The following is a 20,450-nucleotide window of genomic DNA, read 5'->3' as shown; positions in this document are numbered from 1 at the left end:
GTTGAACATTAACCATTTCCTTTTGGTACAGTGACTGTATTCCTTCCAGCTTCTCTTGATGCTTTCTGCATCATTCACTTAATTTACCCAGAGAATCTTTCAATAACGGAAGTCGAGGCTTGAATTTTTTTCTTCAGTTCCCCCAGCTTGAGAAATGCTGAGCGGGTTCTTCCTTTTTGGTTTTAAGCAGAGGGGTCTGAAAATAAGTTAATCGGTATGAAAAATTTTTTTTCAGATATGTTAATCTCTCTTTCAGGTCTCACTCGCCCTGGAGCCTCTGTCAGAAACTTATGACAGCTATGATCCTCTTCCTACCACTGACATGACAGAAAACATGCTCGTTTCTGAGCAGAGGTTCAGAGAGAATATTGAACCGAGCAATACCCAGTTTCTGGTTCCATCCGAACTACATCAGATATCTACCACCAAAACTGATGGGAAAGAATTAGCAGCCAACAGTAGTAGGTCAACCACTCCAAGGTAATGAGCACACCTAATACCAGCCATTCTGTCAGTTATACTTGCATTTGTGATTGGTAAAACACCAAAGCGAGAGTCATTCATTTAGCAAATAACTATGATGTACCCACTGTGTTCCTGATTTAGTTCAAGGTACTGAGTATAGAAATCATAAGACATCCATTTATAAAGACTGCTTACAATATAGTGGGGAGACAGACAGAAATGAAGCAGAACGACTAAATAATATATGTTGTTGTTGTTGTTGTTAAGTGCCGTCGAGTTGATTCCAACCCATTGCGACCCTGTATAGGGTTTCCGAGGAGTAGCTGGTGAGCTTAAACTACCAACCTTGCAATTCAAACGGCTTTGCAGTCTGATGCGATAGATACCATGATAAATGTTCATGAGATTAAAAGAGGGAAAGCACAGTATTTGGTGAAGTGGAATGGAGTAAGAGAAATAGTTTTTTGTTTAATTATTTACTAAGCATGGCTTTATATCAAATTTTGTACTGAACTCTTTCATTTGTTGCATGTAAGCCACCACTATGGGTAAAATATCTTCCTTCATTTGGGAGAGAAAAGCAGATTTAAAAGTTACTTAACAAATAACCACTTTCAGAGTCCAAGCTACTCTGGTATAAACCACAATATCCACTTCTTTCTTTCTCTTACCAAGTAGTTAGCATTATTTATAATACACTACTAAAGTTCTCTCTTTTTTAAAAAACAGAGGAAAGGACCACTTGTACTTTACAGAGAACTCTAATACAATAAAGGACACTTTCTCTGGACTTCAGCACCGTCTTAATTCCGGACAGAGTTTAGAGTGTGTAACTCTGAAAGCTGAAGCCCCAAGGAAACAGATATCTCTTGTCAACAGCTCTGAATTCCAGCCTCAAACTAGGACTGTTGCCAAGAGTCACAGTGACTCATGCATTCTCTCTTCAAACAACCCTCCTACCAAGGACCTTCTTTCAGGTATATAGATGTGTATACGTGTGTGTGTATGTGTGTGTGTGTGTGTGTGAGGTGGTGGTGGCGGTGTTCATGTGCCTTCAAGTAGGTTCAGACTTGTAGCGACCCTGTATAGGGTTTCAGAGACTATAAATCCTTATGCAAGCAGAAAGTCTCATTTTTCTCCGATGAGGAGTGACTGATAGACTCAAACTGCTGACCTTTTGGTTAGCAACCCAGCTTGTAATCCGCTATGCTGTCTGTGCTCCTTCCACCCCATATCCATGAGTCGTATAATAAAAGCAGTTGAGATAACTATATTACACTGACTGTAATGGTCAACCATGTATTTCTGTGACAACCATGTATTTCTCCATCCCAACAAGTAAAATTTCCAAAGTATAATTTTTGCAGCATTACTACTTAAGTCATTTAAATAACTATTTGAGTATGTAATTTATGTTAGGATTTGTTTTTACAGTTAAAATGTCTTATTATCTCCTTATTGGAAGATATACTTCAATACTGTAATTTTTAAATTTTAGCCTTTAACGCAACCCTGGTCTACATTAGGAGTCCTGGTGTGGCACTATAGGATAAACACTGGGCTGCTGATCATAGGTCAGAGTTCAAACCGACCAGCCTCTCCACAGAAACCTTATACAGGGTTGTTCACTGTGAGTTGAAACCAACTCAGTAGCATTTAACAAGAGCAGGCTACATTAGCAAGAAAGAAAACTATCCACTCTATTTAAGAATCATTACCTCACACCTGGATTATCTTGTGTACACCTGGATCCCAGAAATATAATCATTCAGCAGTTACTTATTCAGAGCAGTTGTCTAGAAAGATTCTAGGAGTCAGGGGATATAGCATTAAAAAGACAACACACAAATTCCTGCTTATGGGATATCAGGTGACAAGCTAGATAAATAAGTGTATTGTATTAGGTGGTGATAATGGCAGTGGGGGCGCATGAAGCAGGGACATTGAGGGTTAGGGATGTGGCAAGCACTAGACCACAAGGTCAGTTTGAACCACATGGTCAGTGGTTCAGACACACCACCTGCTCCTTGGAAACTCTGCACAAGGTCTCTATGAGTCAGAACCAACTTGACAACATTTAACAACAATGGCAGTGGGGGGATGCAGCAGGGACGTTGAGGGTTAGGGATATTCGTGTTACAAAGAAAGGTTTCACTGCGAAGATAACATCACAGTAAAGGCCTAAAGAGATGAATTCCTTCTAAGGAGAGTAAGTAGGCTGATGAAAGGACCACCAAAAGAAAATATGTAACCCAGAGCAAGCATTTACCATTTCTTAAGCACTAGTTTGTGCTAGCTATTCTACAAATACATATTCTCATAAAATCTCACAAAACCCATGTAAGGTAGGGAATGTTATCGCCATTTAAAAATGAAGACATAGGCTTAGTTTTTAAGTGACTTTTTAGCACTCTCTAATGCAATAACCTCATATGCATGCGAAAACTGGACAGTGAATAAGGAAGACCGTAGAAGAATTGATGCATTTGAGTTAGGGTGTTGGAGGAGAATATTGAAAGTGCCACGGACTGCCAAAAGAACCAACAGATCTGTGTTGGAAGAAGTGCAGCCAGACTGCTCCTTGGAGGCCAGGATAGCCAAACTTCATCTCTCATACTTCGGACATATTGTCAGGAGGGACCAGTGGCTGGAGAAGAATATCATGTTTGGTAAGGTGGAGGGTCAAAGAAAAAGAGGAAGACCCCCAGTGAGATGGATTGGCCAAGTGGCAGTATCAATGGGCTCAAGCGTGGCAACAATTGTGAGGTTGGCCCAGGATCAGGCACTGTTTCATTCTGTTGTACATAGGGTCACTATGAGTCAGTACTGACTTGAAGGCACCTAACAACAACAATGCAAGGGTATCAGGTTTTTGTTGTTGTGTTGTTGTTAAATGTCACTGTTAAGTTGTTGTTATGTCCTTCAACAAAGTGGATTGACACAGTGGCTGCAAAAATGAATTCAAACAGCAACAACTGTAAGGATGGCGTCAGGATCAGACAGTGTTTCATTCTATTGTACATAGGGTTGCTATGAGTCAGAACCAACTTAATGGCACCTCAGGGACCAAGCAAGCAATATACCCACCAGGGGCTCTCATATCTGTCAAAGGGGGAGTTGCTGCTCAGTTCCATTATTCTCATAGGCACCAAGGCAAAGTACTTTGCTTCATGCTACTGTAAGGTCATTGATTACCCAGGCTTGCCTGAAAAAAATTTTTTTTGAAAAATAATTACTGCTGTCCAAAACTGTTCAGGTCAAATGAAACATGCCCACAGCTAGGTACAATGTATGGTTGCCTGAGTGTATCATCTTCCATAAAAGGTACTAAGACCAGTGTGTTTAAAGATAAGACACATTTTGGCTCAGTCTGAATAATAATCCAGCCTATGCAAAGATGCAGAGGACTGCTCCAAGAAGTTGTTGTTGTTGTTGGTACGTGCCGTGGAGTTGGTTCCGACTCATAACAACCCTATACAGGGTTTCCGAGGCTGTAAATCTTTACAGGAGCGGAAAGCCTCATCTTTCTCCTGCGGAACAGCAGGTAGTTTCGAACTGCTGACCTTGTGGTTCGCAGCCCGATTCGTAACCACTACACTATCAGAGCTCCTTGTTCTAAGAAGTAGTGAGTTTCACCAGAAATGATCAAATCTGGGCTAGATAAGTTGATGACAGATTGGATTAAATCACCAAGTAGATCATTGAATGTGATTGGTAAAGGCTCCTTTTAATTTTCTGGATTACTAAAATTAACTGGTCCCTACTGAATAGTTTTCATCTTGTCTAAATGGATCTGGTTAAAAGAGATTCAATCAATAGTGAGTAATTGTTATCATGACTAATTGCGACTATTACCATCGTAAAGGTAGAAGTTTTATAACAAAAATGGGGGAGTACTTAATCTTACAGTCCAGAAACAAAGGACCCTAGGCCATCAAGGGAGAAGAGCACAAGTGAAATGCAAGACTTTATCCAGAGAAGCAGCAACACCAGAGATGGAGGCAGACATGGGGACATGGAGAAAGGGGAACGGCTAAGGACTCTAGATTCATGGGAAGTGGTGAACTAAGAGCTGGCGGCCAGGAGACAGACTTGCAGATTGTGCCCTTTGGTGGTGTAAATTATTATATATGCCTGAGTGTTTAAAAAAAGAGCTAAAGAGAATAGAGAGGAATACTGTTAACTGATGGTACATGGAGGGGATTATAATCATTGTAATGAAACAAGGTGTGTGATTTGTTGAATGTAAAATTGATGATCTGCCCTGTAAACTTTCACTCAATCCACAATAAAAACCTTAAAAAAACACAACAACAACATTAAGTGGGAGTCTTGGTGTGGTACTGTAGGGTAAGCACTGGACTGTTCACTGTGAGGTCAGCAGTTCAAACTCATCAGTTGCTCCTCGGAAAACCTATATAGGATCACTATGAGTCGGACCCAGCTCATTGGCACTTAACAACAACACAACAACAGTGTTATTGCTGCTGCTTTAGTGACTTAAAACAACACTCTTTTGTTAGTTCACAGTTCTGTAGGTCAGACATTTGACATAGTGTGGTTATGTTCTCTACCTAAGACATCACACAATATCATCTGGGCTGAGTTCCCGTGTGGAGACTGAAGAAGAATTTACTTCCAAGCTCATTCAGTTCTTCCCAGTTGTAGGTCCTGCTTCCGTCCTGACTGCTGGCTTAGCTCCTAAAGGCCACTTGCATATCTTGCCACATGACACCTTCGATCCCCACAGCAGCGGCAACATTATCAAATACTTCTCATGCTTCAAACCTCTGACTTCCTTTTCTGCAACCAGACAGAGAAAAATCTGCTTTAAAAGCTTCATGCGATTAGGTCTGCCCACCAACATAATCTCCTAATTTTAAGACGTGGATTGATTTGGGACCTTAATTGCATCTGCAAAATTCCTTCATAGAAATAGCTAAATTGGTTATTACATAACTTGAAAAAGATTTATATATACCAGGGTATAGGAATCTTGGGGTTTCTTGAAATTTTGCCTACCAGATGGTGATCTTTATCTGCTTTTAGTTTAGTTGTATTTATCACATATTGTACGTGCTATTTAAGTCATTTTTTTAAAGTTTGTATGCTATATTAACAAATGTTAGATGTTGATGCATCTGGTTGAGTTTTTCCTTAGTCTGCCTCATATCTGGCTTGTTAGAAGCTATAAATCTTTAAACTAGGAAGGAGGTACATGATTTCTGGGTCTGTGTACCTTCTAAGCAACTGTAGAACCTCAAGAAAATGATGGTACTTCCCAAAATAATACCACTGATCCTCAGAATAATACCAGTTGTCATCTGCTTGTAAAAGAAAGTCTAAGAAATAAAATGAGAACATGCATAATATATTGGCTAAAGGCATAGGATGTGGCCTCATTCTGGCTACCACACACAAAACTTAAGACAGGTTACTTATCCTGTCTGCCTCAATTTCTTCATCTGGAAAAGAAAGGAAATAGTACCTTTCTCAGAGGGTTTGGGGGAGGTTTAAATTACTTACTATGGCTAAAACGACTCCTGGTGTGGTGCTTTAGGATAAGCACTGGGCTGCAAACCACATGGTCAGCGGTTCAAACCCACTACAGCTGCTCCTCAGAAATCCTATGCCAAGTCTCTATGAGTCAGAATCAACTCGATGGCACTTAACAACAACAAATAAGAAAAAAACAAAACAAAAACCACTTAGAATGGTGCCCTAGCACTTGGGAAAGTTTCAGTAAAGTTTGCCTGCTCTAATTATTGTTGTAGTTTAGGAATGTGTTAAGTTTTACCATTAGTGACGTCTCAAGATTGGACTCCATACTGATTTATCCATTAACCTACTACTGTACAATCTTGGACAAGTCATAGAAAACTTTGTTTCATCCATAAAAGTTTAAGATTGGACTAGATTTATCACTATAGATCCTAAAGATTTGGCTGGTAGAGTTGTTAGTGTTTCTTGGATGAGAAAGGCATTAAACCTTCATAAGAAATTTTAGTAAAGTGCCTGGGTTTAATATTTCTAGAGTAATATGCGTGGTGACTTCAAAATTCCATTATCTTTTTCCCAAAAAACCATAAGGTTTATTAGGGAAGTAACAAATTATTATACTTTAGGATCAGGATAAACTTGGAAGTAACAGGAACAACTCTGGATACAATTCTTCAATCAGGATGGCTTATTCTTAGTTAAGTGTTACAGCTCTTAGCTTGCCAGTAAGTGCCCGGAGGCTCCCCATTTTACTAGGAAGCCTTCTTCTGCCTGAAGGCTCTCAACTCTCTAGCTCCATGGATCAAGCCAGTCAGTCCATTATCTTTGAATGCCATTTTTATTCCATGAACATTTTGAAACTCCCTTGTATAATAACCTGTAATTTTCTTATTATGTAAGAAGCCCTGGTAATAGTGGGTTACAAATTGGGCTGCTAACTGCAAAGTCAGCATTTCGAATCTACCAGCTTCTCCAAGGAAGAAAGATGTGAATTTCTGCTCCTGTAAAAATTTACAGCCTTAGAAACCCTCTCTCTACAGCGTCACTATGTATCGGAACCAACTCTGTGGTACACCACCACTACCAACCAGTCTTATTATGTACAAGCACCAGTTGGCAGAGTAAATGAATGGATAGAACAACTCCCACAATGAAGTCAGTTTCTCCAGAATGGAGACATTGTTTACTGCTATAGTGCCAGCATCTAAAACAGTGCTCATAGTAGTAGCATTGTAAGCATTTGTTGTTAGTGAATGTCCTCAAGGAAGGAAGTATCCTGAACATTGCAAGTGTTTCTGTTTGATTTTAGATTTTCTCTGTTTTATTTTCTCTCCAGCTCTGTTAGAACAAGGCAATAAACTGCGCAATGCCATGTTGGTTTCTGCAATGAAATCAAGCCCAGATACTAGCATGTTGTTGGGTGAAGTTCATCCTCCTATGAAGGGAGATTCTCTTAGAGCGTCAACACAGTAAGTTACACGTTAGAAATGAACTTCAACATTTTTTCTTCTTCATTCCTATCTTATGTTTTTGGTCATTACAAAATAAATAATTTTAGAAATGTTCAGCCCATAACTGTGAATATGTATAAAAGAATCCTAAACTAGAAGTAAGGTACTCATTGACGCTTACTGAGTGGATAAAAGTTCTTCCCTCTCTCTGAACCTTGAAGCTTAAGATGGGGGTATTCTCTCCTTCTTACCTCACAAAAATGAAATGAGATTTTAATGTCGATTGTAAAGTTTTAGATATGGGCTCAAACATAGCAACAATAGGATGGCACAGTGTTTTGTTCTGTTGTACGTAGGGTCACTATGAGTTGGTGCTATAGGTTAGAGGTTTAAACCCATCAGACGCTCTTCAGAAACCCTATACAGGGTCACGATGAGTCAAAACCGACTCAATGGCACTTAAAAGCAATAACAACAAAAGCCATTTCCAGTTGTCACTAAGTAGATTCTGACTCAGGGCAACTCATGTATATTAGAGTAGAACTGACTGATTTTTTACAAGTAGATCACCAGGCTTCTCTTCCAAAGCATCTCTGGGTGGATTTGAACCTCTGGCCTTCTGGTTAGCAACTGAGTGTGTTAATCATTTGCACCACCCAAGCACTCTGTTAAGTTTAAAGTTTGTTAAATTTTCAGTTATGAACTAGCTTAATGATGTCCTATCTCTTAGATCAATTCGTTATGGTTTAGTTTTCCCATCAGTTAGCCACAGAGAATAATTTTTTCTAAACTTTAGAATCAGACCCTTGCCTAGGAATCAATCCAAAGGCCACATTGAAGACCACCTTCTCCATCCAACTGAGAGTACGTTTTGGACTCCTGACCCAAAAGCTGATACTAGAGCCATACAACTGCTATTAGGCAGGTAAGAACTCCTAAACTAGCCTTCTTCCTTTTATATTCTTCCTCCAATTCATTAATGTACATTGTTAACAGATTTCATTTTCCTAAAACAACACTTACTAGAATAACCAAATCATTCACTGCTCTTTAAACTACTCCTCAATGCCTACTGAATAAAAATCCAATCTTAACAACCTTATTCTTGGCTTTTCTTACATAATGGTCTCTAATATAGCTTTCCATTTTTAATCTCCTAACTCATCAAGCAGTTCCAGTGATTGCATGATATAATCAACAGAGCATTGCTTTAAAACAGATACAAGTTTAAATTCAGAGTCAGTGTCTTATTAGCTCTATAGCCTTAAGTAAGTATCTCTAAAGCTCAGAGAGGTCAGAAAAATTGAATTACACCTAACCTTGCAAAATTTTTGTGAGGAAAAAAAATAGTAATATTATGCTTAGCACATAGTAGGTATTCCATAAATGGTATTGGGAATATTATTTTTTATATTGTCAATATTATTACTACATGTGCTCTGGAACCAAACTTAAGTATTCATTTTCTCCTGAATACGTACTACCCACATTTCTGTTTTGGAAAGGTGGTTGTTGTTAAGTGACATCGAACTGGTTCTGACTCATAGCAACCCTGTACAGGATTTCCGAGGAGTGGCTGATGAATTTGAACTGCTGACCTTCTGGTTCAAACCAACATTGTAGTCCAGTGATTATCCTACAGGCCACATCAGGACTCCTTTGGAAAGGTATTGCTGTTAAGTGCCGTGGAGTTGATTCCAAACTCATAGCAACCTTGAATAGGGTTTCCAAGGAGCATCTGGTGAGTTTGAACAGCCGACCTTGTGGTTCAAACCAACCTTGCAGTCCAGTGCTTTTTCTGCCTACTGCAGATCATATAATATTTAAAAGCAGTATGTGCAGTTACAGAGTTATAATAAACCATGTGTGCAAAACATGAAGCACTAACCATCCCTCCCACAACACTCTACTTCTCTATTGGGTTCGATATTCTATTGCATTGGTCACACAGAACTTAAATGCCATACTCACAATTAAGGGTTTAATAAGGAACTTAACAGGTTACAATTCATGGTCAGAAGTGCTCAGCGCATAGTTGTTCCAGTCAGCTACTTATAAATGCCCCTAGGACACATAACTCCATCATAAAGCCTCAGTGTGACGGAACTAGGCACTAACTCCATGTGTCAGCAAGACTAGGTCCCTCACTTAAGTGTTTTGTGGATCTGAGTGAAGTCTTTGACAACTTCAGTCTTTTCTCCATTTATCATGGTGTTATTTATTGGTCCAGTTTGAGGATTTTTGTTTTCTTTACATTGAATTGCGGAAGTCCTGTTCACTTTCAGCAAGCAAGGTTGTATCATCTTGTATCACTGGTTGTTATCACATTGTATCACTGGTTGTTAATGAGTCTTCCTCCAATCCTGAAACCATGCTCTTTCTTCTTCATATAATCTAGTTTATAGGTTTATTTCTTCAGCATACAGATTGAATAAGTATGGTGAAAGAATACAACACTGGTATATACATTTCCTGATTTTAAACCATTCAGTGTCTCCTTGTTCTGTTTCAACAACTGCCTCTTGATCTATGCACAGGTTTCTCATCAGCACTATTCAGTGTTCTGGAATATCCATTCTTCACAATGTTATGCATAGTTTGTCATGATCCATATAGTTCAAAGCCTTTGCATAGTTATTAAAATACAGGTAAGCATCTTTCTGCCAAGATATGTCTTTCAGCCAAGAGATGTCTGACTAAGTGATACTCTTCGTTCCACAGCCTAATCTAAATCCAGCTTGAACCTCTGGCGGTTTCCTATCAATATACTGTTGCAACCATTTTTTAATTATCTTTAGCAAAATTTTTCTTGCATGTGATATTAATGATATTGTCCAATGATTTCCACATTCTGTTGGGTCACCTCTCTTTGGAATGGGCACAAATACAGACCTCTTCCAGTTAGTTGGCCAGGTAGCTGTCTTCCAAATGTCCTGGCATAGATGAGTGAGTGCCTCCAGTGCTGCGTCAGTTTTCAGTTTGTATTCCATCAACTCCTAGAGTCTTGTTCTTTGCCAATGCCTTCAGTGCACCTTGGACTTCTTCCTTCTGTACCATTGGCTCTTGATCATATGCTACCTCTTGAAATGGTTGAACATCGTGCTTTTTGGTACAGTAAGACTCTATTTTTTTTTTAATTCAGAGGATTTATTTGGCATTAGACTTTCTATCTTCTTTCAGTGGATTGCATCATTCAATATTTTGCCCTTAGAATTTTTTCGGTATTAATAAGTTCAGACTTGAATTTCTTCTTCAGTTGTCTCAATTTGAGAAATGCTGAGCATGTTCTTCCCTTGTGGTTTTCTAACTCCAGGTCTCTGCACATTCCTTTATTTTATCTTCTCAAGCTGTACTTTGGAATTTTCTCTTCAATTCTTTTGCCTCATTTCTTCCTTTTGCTTTAGCATCTCTACAATGGTGAGCAAGTTTCAGTCTTTTCTGGTCTCCTTTTTGGTCTTTTCCTTCTTGTCGTCTTAATGACCTTTTGCATTCTTCCTGTATGATGTTCTTGATGTCATCTCACAACTCTTCTGGTTTTCGGTCATTAGTGTCTAGTGCATCAAATCTGTTGAGATTCTTGAAATTATATGTAAATGCTGGTGGGATGTATGAAGGATTAGCACTGGACTGCAAATCAGAAGGTCAGAAGTTCAAATCTATTAACTGCTCCTTGAAAACGCCACACAGGATCGCTATGAGTTGAAACCAACTCGATGGCCCTTAACAACTCTTACACCAAGAGTCCAAGGAGTAGAGAGTTTCAAATGCTCAGAAACTGCAGAGAGGCCAAGTAGATTGATTGGAAAGTTGTTAGTTGGATTTTTTCAGACCCACGGGCTCCTTCTTGTAGAGAAAGTGGTTACTATAGATCACTGGTTCTCAACCTGAGTTGATTCGTGTTACTCCATGACACCCCACTTCCCCACATATACATTTGGTAATATCTGGAGATATTGTGGGTTTTCACAACTGGGTAAATGCTACTGGCACCTAGTGGGTAGAGATCAGATATACTTACAGTGGAATACCACTCAGCCAGAAAGAGAAATGAAATCCATATAGATGCTACACTGTGATGAACCTTCAAGACTGAGTGACTTAAGTCAATCACAAAAGGACAAATATGACCTCACTTTTATAAAATATAACAAGAATATCAATAATTTTGAGGATAGCGCAAAATTGGGAAGTATTTCATTCTGTTGTGCATATAGGGTCACTTTGAGTTGGAACCAACTTGACGTCCCCTTATCACAGCATCTTCTAAAATGATGCTGCTGTTAAGTGCCAAGCTGGTTCCAACTCATAGTGACCCTGTATAATATTTCCAAGACTGTAAATCTTTGTTGTTGTTAAGGACCATTGACTCAGTTCTGACTCAAGGTGACCCTGTATAGGTATGGGAACAGAAAACCCCATGTTTCTCCTGCAGAGCAGCTGGTGGGCTGAACCGCCAACCTTGTGTTTTACAGTCCATGTTCCCATATAGAATGATAAGAATAGGCAGTGTATAGAGACCAGAGTTTATCAGTGACATCAGGGACAGGAGAAGAAAGGGTTGGGGAAGTCATTGTTTATGGTAATGGTAAATCTGACAGCCTATTAATGTCACTAAGCTGTACACCTGGAAAAAGTTGAATTGACAAATGTGTGATATGTATTTTTATAGCAGCAATAACAACACAAAGGAGCAGCTACTGTTGCAGCTTATCTCTAACCAAACACTGAAGGGGATTTGTTTTCTTTGTTTGAAGGTTTAGGGTATGGTTTCCTGGAATATCCCAGTTAATTGACCTAGTATTGTATTTAGTGTTTTTGTTCTATTTCCTAGTTTGGTAAGTAGTATTTGCAAGTCTTAAAAGCTTGCAAGACATAACAATTAATCTTTTTTTTTTTTTTTTTCCTGAAAGAGCAGAGGGAAAAAGAGAGTCAGGAATAGGAGGGAGAAATGTAGTATTTGGTTAGTTTCTTTCATAAACAATACTGCTTTTCATTGAGACCAGTAGAACTAAAATGGTGCCCACAATGACTTAATGTTTTAATTAAAGATACTTTATATAAATCCTGATCAAAAGGGGGGAAAATTGGGGACATAGTTTAAAATTCTCATGGGATCCAACATTTCTGGAGCCATTAAGGCCAAATGAATCCCTGAAACTATAGTCCTGAGATAATCTTGAAACCTTAAACCAAAAATATCCCTTGAAGTCTTATTTAAACCAACCAGTAGTCCAGCTTAATTGGTAAAGAATGTCTGCCTTGAGCATTGTGTTCTTTTAATGAACTATAATGGGATCAAATTGACAACAGCCATTTGAAAAGTTAGATAAGAAGCTTGGAGGGCAGTGAGTTTATTATGCTAGTAGTAGAGAATGGGGATACTTGCATAACTCAGAGAATGTTATCATTGTCACCAAGCTGTACATACAGAAATAGTCGAATTGTTATGTGTTCTGCTACATATATTTTCAACAACAAAAATAAAATTATTTGTTGAATAAATGAATCAGGTCACAATCAGTGTCAGTATTTTTTTTTACATTAGCTGTTGGTATCCCAGAAAAGAGGGAATATAATTTGGAAATATGTATTATTTTTTAAATCACAGGGTTGTCCCCCCAAACAAAGATTTGTCCGGTCCAAAATGTTAATAGTGGTAAGCCTGAGAAATCCTACAACAGATTAAGGAAAGAATAAGAGTGAGGAAGGAAGCATGAATTGAGCATTTGTTGCTCTAAGTAATATAGGAGCATGATCTAATTTGAAGGTAATGAGTACATACTATTTTCTTGAAAAATTAATGAAGGGGGAAGGGTATAGCAGCAAGCCTGAAGGAGAAGCAAAACTGAAAAAATAAATAGATGAAATGCTTAGAGTGATGCTTGGCACATAGTAAATATTTAATAAATACTGTTGCTTCTATTACTAACAACAGATGCTCATGAAGAATTCATTAAGTTCATGAGTACATGTTCACTAATTACTAATCACTATAGGAAAAACAGTGAATGAAATATATACACACTTTGTCCTCACAGAGCTTATACTTTAAATACAAATGTGGAATTTCTATAAAGACCCAGAGAAGAAAAGGTAGAAAATAAAGGTTGCTCTCAGAAAGGTACTAGAATGTTACGGAATTTCAACACAACAAAAAAGAAAAAGTAATTCCTTTAAAATTCCGGGTTATTTGCATTTTTTTTTTATCCTGTTAACAGTCTATTTGTAAATGAGGTGTCTTATTTATTTCTGTTTTCCTCGGTACTAATCTTGCCATAACTAATCTTAAATACATGTATTTGCTTAATAGAAGATGGCATAGTTAAACAATCAGCCATTTCTTCACAAAAATAGCATAGAATACTTAACTCACTGAATTATATATCATTAGTTATTTATGTTTTTTTACTCACTGCTGGAGCATAAGTACAGAAATGGTAAATTGTGTTAACTTACCCTTATTACCCTGGACCTAACATTATACCTGACAAATAATAGGTACTCAATAAATGTTTGTTGAATAAATGAATGAGGTCACAATCAGTGTCAGTATTAAGTTTTTTAACACTAGCTGTTGGCAACCCAGAGGAGAGGAAATGTAATTTGGAAATGTTTATCAGATAGTCTTCTGTTTAATGTGAGTTTTTTTTTTGGTATAACATATCTTCTGTGAGAGAACTTCAAAACGCTTGTGGAAAAAACGGAATTAGCAGTTAATAGGATTTTTCCACTACTTTTTGAAGCCCCTCATATATTTAAAACTTAAGGAAATTTTCATTAAAGAAAGACTAACTTAGCTAAATTGTCTTTTAAAGTGCTTCTGGTTTGTTTTGATTACCTCTACAGTGCTGAATTATCCCAAGGCCATTACTGGAATGGACTTGGCTCTCCTCCAGAGTCCCCATCTCCTGGTAGTGACGTGTATTGCAGCAGTGAGCTGAATGACCCTCAGTATGACCAGAGTCTCCTGGAGAACTTATTTTACGTAGCACCTGTAAGTTATTGAATCTGAAGCTTGGGGTTTAGAAAACAAAAGTATTAATATTAGTATCTGTGAGCACATTCACCATGTACCAGACACAATGTTAATTCGTTTTACAACCTTGATCTGTCTTGAGAGCCTGGTGTGGTGCTGTAGGATAAGCACTGGACCCATAACCTCAAGGTCAGCAGTTCAAACCCACCAGCCATTCTCGGAAACCCTATACAGGGTTGCTGAGTCGGAACCAACTTGAGGGCACACAACAACAGCAACAATCTGTCTAAAAAGAAGTACAGTAGAATGCTCCTTAGAAGGGAGGAGGATGAAACTTCATTTCATGGGCTTTGAATGTGTTAATCCATTCACTGGGGGACATTAGGTTTGATAAGGCAGACAGTGAAAAAGACCCTCAGTGAAATGGATTGATACAGTGGCTACAACAATGGACTCAAACATAGCAATGATTGTGAGGATGGTGCAGGCCTGGGCAGGGTTTCATTCTAATGTACATAGGGTCTCTATGAATTAAAACCAACTCGACGATACCTAACAACAACAATCTGATTTCATGATAATGACAACCTGAAAAGAGATATTATCTTTATTTCATAGATGAGGGAGTGAAGCTTGGTAAAATTATTTTGTCCAAGGATACGTACCAATTAGACATTTTATCGTTGTTATGTGCCACAGAGTCAGTTTTGACTCATAGCAATCCTGTATAGGGTTTCCAAGGAGCGGCTCATGAGTTTGAACCGCTCACCTTGTGCTTAGCAGTTCAGTGCTTATTCTGAGAGTCACACTAGCACTAAAATAGATTTATTAGAGCCAGGATTTAAACTCAAGTATGCCTAGGACCATGGTGGCTGTGTAGGGTAAACACTGGACTACGACTACAAGGTCAACAGTTCGAGCCCAACAGCCACTCTGTTGAAGAAAGATGAGGCTTCCTGCTCCTGATTTATTGTTGTTGTTAAGTGCCATCGAGTTGGTTCCGATTCATAGCGATCCTATATAGGGTTTCCAAGCAGCAGCTGGTGAGCTTGAACCACTGACCTTGCAGGTCAAACCGACTTTGCAATCCAGCACATTAACCCACAGTGTGATACCAGGAACAGCCTCAGAAACCCCTATACAGGGTCACTATGAGTCAGAACTGACTCCATGACACTTAACAATAGCAACAACAGGCCTGAGTGCAAAGCCTGTGCTCTTTATTAATACATTATTTCCTTAGAGCTCTTCTGAGGAAAAGCTAATGCATGTGTACTCTGAGACCATCTATGTAAGGTATTCTAGAAACACCTCTTATAATAAATCACATGTAACTTCTATTGACCCTTGAGATGTAGCATTCTCTATTTAGGCAGTTTTTTTTGTTTCAAAGTTCTCTCAAACCTTAGGTTCTATTTATTGGCTTGTTGTTGTTGTTGTTAGGTACCATTGAGTCGGCACCAACTCATAGCAACCCTATGCACAGCAGAACGAAACAATGTCCAATCCTGGGCCAACCTCACTACCATTGCCACACTTGAGTCCATCAATGCTGCCACATGGCCAGTCCATCTTGTTGGGGGTCTTCCTCTTTTTCTCTGACCCTCCTCCTTACCAAGTATGATATTCTTCTCTAGCGACTGTTCCCTCCTGACAATATGTCCAAAGTATGAGAGACGAAGTTTGGCCATCTTGGCCTGTAATGAGCGCTCTGGCTGCACTTCTTCCAAAACAGATCCATTGATTCTTTTGGCAGCCCATGGCACTTTTAGTATTCTCCTCCAACACCATAATTTAAAGACATCAGTTCTTCTACGATCTTCCTTATTCACTGTTGAGCTTTTACATCCATATGAGGTTATTGAAAATACCATGGCTTCGGTCAGGCGCACCTTAGTCCTCAAGCTGACATTTATTGGCTTAGAGTCTTGTAAAATCCATACATAATAAATCCATTCCCTCTCCTAAAAATAATTATCTGTGTGTGTGCAGATTGCTGTCTATACTCTTGATTTTCCTTTCATTAAGGTCAGAAAAGATAACTAATACAAAATCATTTATGCCAACTCATTGGTAAGACAGTAAGAGTTTCCAGATGTCAGAAGAAGCCGAGAGAGTTTCGTAAGATAGCCATGACATAGCATCATCAAGATTGAAAAGGTTTAACTGAAATTTGAAAGACAGGGCATGTTTTGGGGAGGCAGAGCAAGAATGGGAAGTGGGTGTAGGAAGAATGATCTATGTTGAGAAACATATTTTTGCACTGTGAGGGATCCACAGTAAACAACTGAGGTCACTATGGATGAGAAATGTGTGGAAAAGAAGGAGCTATAAGGCAGGATAGCACCATACAGTCCGTCTGGAAGGCTTTGAATGTCTGGTGAGAAGAAAATAACATAATCAAAATAGTGTTTTAGGAATTTTAATCTGGCACAGATGTAGGGGACAGACTGAGAGGAGAACTGTAAGTAAATAGGCTATTGAGTTGTTATGTCTGTGTAAGAGAGTGAGAGAGACCACGTGAATTAGAGTAGCAGCAGTGAGACTGAAAAGGAGGAGATGACAGACATCTTCAATGTCATTTATCAGATGTTTTAAATTTGCTATTTTACCAAATTCTTATACCAGCCCCATGAGACAGTACTATCTCTAACCTACATTGGCAGAACTGAAATTCTTACCCAAGTCTATATAGCAAAAAGTCTGTTTTTTCTATTAGACTTATAACCCTCAAGCATGGCATTAGAACTGATCCTGGACTTATTTCTTAACCCCATCTTCCATGTTTACCCTTTATCCACTGGAGACTAAGCATACCGACTGGTCTCAGCATGCCTCAAACATTCTGTCTTCTGTAAGAGTCAACTTGGCACCTCTATGAAGAAGCCACCCCAGACTCCCTCAAGCAGAATTAGTTGTCTAAATGGCCATAATACTTAATGATGGCTGTATTACAGTCCTTACCACACTGTATTATAGAATTCCTCAAAATTAGAAACATGTCTTCATTATCTTTATATTGCCAGTACAGCAAAGGCATAACAATATTAAATGCTCAGTACATTCTCAGTGGATAAATGAGTGCATAAATGGCATTATGAATGCCATTTGAACCATAAAATTTTAGAATCTATTTCTTGACTAGGAGAAGTGAACCAGTTGACTATGAGGGAACAGGAAGACCAAGGAAGAAAGGTCAGGTCTTTTCTCCGGGTCAATGTTGTAGGTTCTTAATCTTGAGTCATAGACACAGTTTAACAATTCATGATTGTTAACTTGTGGTTTGGGTTCTTGGAATTTTTAGCCTTTTACCTAGTTCCTTTTAAATTGTAGATCCATCTAGATGTTTTTTAGTGCCCTGTCTATTGTGTTTAAAAGATGCCTGCCACTCAGTAAAGAGAAACCTTAGCGCAAAAAACTTCATAATTTTGCCTTTTAAAAAAACTTGTATTGCTTTTTAGAAGGACATTTTTGTCATGTTTATTTAATTATTAATATGTCAGACCCCCAAGGAGCTCTGGTAGCGTAGTGGTTACGAATTGGCCTGCGAACCACAAGGTCAGCAGTTCGAAACTACCAGCCACTCCGCAGGAGAAAGATGAGGCTTTCTGCTCCCGTAAAGGTTTACAGCCTCGGAAACCCTGTACAGGGTCGCTATGAGTCGGAACCGACTCCACGGCACATAACAACAACAACAACAAATGTCAGACCCCCAGCCAGATGGATTGGTAAAGTGGCTCAAGCAAGGCAACAATTATGAGGTTGTCCCAGGACCAGGCAGTATTTCGTTCTGTTGTACATAGGATCGCTGTGAGTTGGTACTCATAGCAATCCTATGTACAACAGAACGAAATCAACTCAATGGCACCTAACAACAAATTATCATAGGTCAGCATATTCAATATATGACGGTAAGTCAAAAAATATTGCTAGTAGGGTTCCACTTCATACATGCACAGGTTTATTCCAAACAAAGCATGTGCAATGTGTGCAATCAGTGGATAGCTACAGACAACTTCTCAGTAATATACTGTCTTAGTCTTTTTAGGGTGCCTTCAAAAAGAAAAGGTACAGTCAAAAAAGTGGTCTAAGGGTATTTGCTGGGCCAATTAAATTCAAGGCAGGGAGATCAACTGTTTTTTTGGGATTCCAAAGAAGTAATCTTGCTAGCCAGCACCCGTCTGTTAGCTTGTCATACTGTGATGGGCTTGAATGTTGCCATGATATTGGAAGCATGCCGCCAATATTTTAAATACCAGCACGGGAACCCATGATGGACACAGATTTCAGTCGAGCTACCATAGTAAGACAGACTAAGGAGGAGAGGCAAACCACTTCTGAAATGGTAGTCACTGAAAACCTTAGGAATAGCAGCAGAACATTGTCTAATTTAACCTAGTGCCAGAAGATATGCCCCTCAGGTTGGAAGGCACTCAAAATGTTACTGGGAAAAAGTTCCTCAGGCCTTAATGATGTGGATGGAGCAAAGTTTTCAGGATCTTCATTAGCTGATGAGGCACAATTCAAAATGGGTAGAAACAGCTGTAAATGTCTATAAATAATTGGAATGTGGAATATATGAAGTACGAGTCTAGGAAAACTGGAAGGCTGGAAACAAAGAGGAAGGGTCACTAGCTAAAAAATATGGTCTTGGTGATATAAATAATGCTGCTGATAACATGATAGAATTTTGCAAGACCAATGCTTATTCATTGCAAATACCTTTACTAAACGAGATAAAAGACAACTATACACATGGACCTTACCAGATGGAATACACAGGAATCAAATTGACTAAAAATCTGTGGGAAGAGGAAATGAAGAAGCTCCACTTCCTCAGCTAAAGCAAGGCCAAGGGCAGACTATGCAACAGATTGTTCATATGCAAGTTCAGTTCATCAGTTGCTCAAATGCACATTCAGGCTGAAGTTAAATAATATTAGAACAAGTCCATGAAAGCCAAAATATGAGCTTGAGTATATCCCACCTGAATTTAGAGACCATTTCAAGAAGAGATTTAAGAATAAACAAGGTGGTGGATAGGATAGAAGTACAGTGAGGAGCTCCATCAGCAGCAACACAGAATACCGGACCAAGCAGGTTCAGGGGATGGTCCCAGAACTCTGAACCACATATAAAGGAATATTTAGAAAGTTGGAAAGCTTACAGCCAGTGGAATTTGTAGCAGAAGCAAGAAATCCAGAGCTTTCTAATCGAAGGCACTCAGCTGCTCCTGACGGTGCCATTTTGGGAGAAACCCAAGAAGGGGGAAGGATCAGAGCAGCCACAGACGCCTGACAGAACCACAGAGATAAAGGTGTGAACATTCTTTTTTGTGTGTATCTGTTCATTGGTCTCTCACTGTCCGCGCACCTCTATTCTGGTGACTAGAGGGGGTGAGAGAGTGAGTGAACACCCCACCCCCACCCCCGAGGGTTCTACTATGCATGCACACAGATCGCCTCAAAGTTTAAAGTGACAGTTACCACTTAAAACCAAAGGGCAGCACAAAACAGCCACAGCCAGCCCTGAACTGTTTATCACTAGGAAAAAGGCCTGAAAGGGGGTTGTGGAGCAGGACAAACAGACTGAAAAGGAAACAGGCTGAAAATTAAATCCTGAGTTATGTCATAACGACCAGCAGTGACATCTTGAAATTTCTCAGGAAGAACAGTAAAAAAGGAAGCCCATCTCCTGATCACATCAGAAAGCATAAAACACCAAAACACACACCATCTAAGTATTAAGGTCACAGCTAACTGCTGAATATGCCCCCAAAACAGAAGCAGATAACTATATCAGCACATGTCCAGAAACAAGATAAAGTGACTGAGGCAAATGAGCGGGAGACAGACCTACATTCCATACTGGAAGATGGGCAGGCTTTGGAAATGCCTGAGAAGGAATTCAGAAAATGATTATAAAATGTATCAAAACACTTTACAATGGAGTTGAGAAAAATAGGAAGAAGTCAGGAAAACGCTCCAGGAACAATGAAATAAGATAGATACAGCATTGGAAACAATTCAAACCCTACAGAAAGAGGTCCAAACGATTAA

At 39.0% G+C, this 20,450-nt stretch overlaps 1 protein-coding gene across 1 annotated transcript in view; it reads left to right on the top strand.

Moving 5' to 3' along the window:
- The window catches only part of C2CD3 (C2 calcium-dependent domain containing 3), a 173,686-nt gene that overhangs the window by 26,881 nt on the left and 126,355 nt on the right, over positions 1-20,450 (top strand). The window contains exons 4-8 of the mRNA XM_006875430.1: positions 257-480; positions 1,195-1,442; positions 7,301-7,433; positions 8,212-8,340; positions 14,262-14,409. Coding sequence (XP_006875492.1) covers positions 257-480; positions 1,195-1,442; positions 7,301-7,433; positions 8,212-8,340; positions 14,262-14,409 — 882 coding nt within the window. The remainder of the gene's footprint in view (positions 1-256; positions 481-1,194; positions 1,443-7,300; positions 7,434-8,211; positions 8,341-14,261; positions 14,410-20,450) is intronic.

This window comes from Chrysochloris asiatica, unplaced genomic scaffold (assembly GCF_000296735.1).
Source record: "Chrysochloris asiatica unplaced genomic scaffold, ChrAsi1.0 scaffold00326, whole genome shotgun sequence".
NCBI classification, from domain to species: Eukaryota; Metazoa; Chordata; class Mammalia; order Afrosoricida; family Chrysochloridae; genus Chrysochloris; species Chrysochloris asiatica.
The sequence above is the reverse complement of the archived record's forward strand: the minus strand, read 5'-3'. Positions and strand labels throughout refer to the sequence as shown.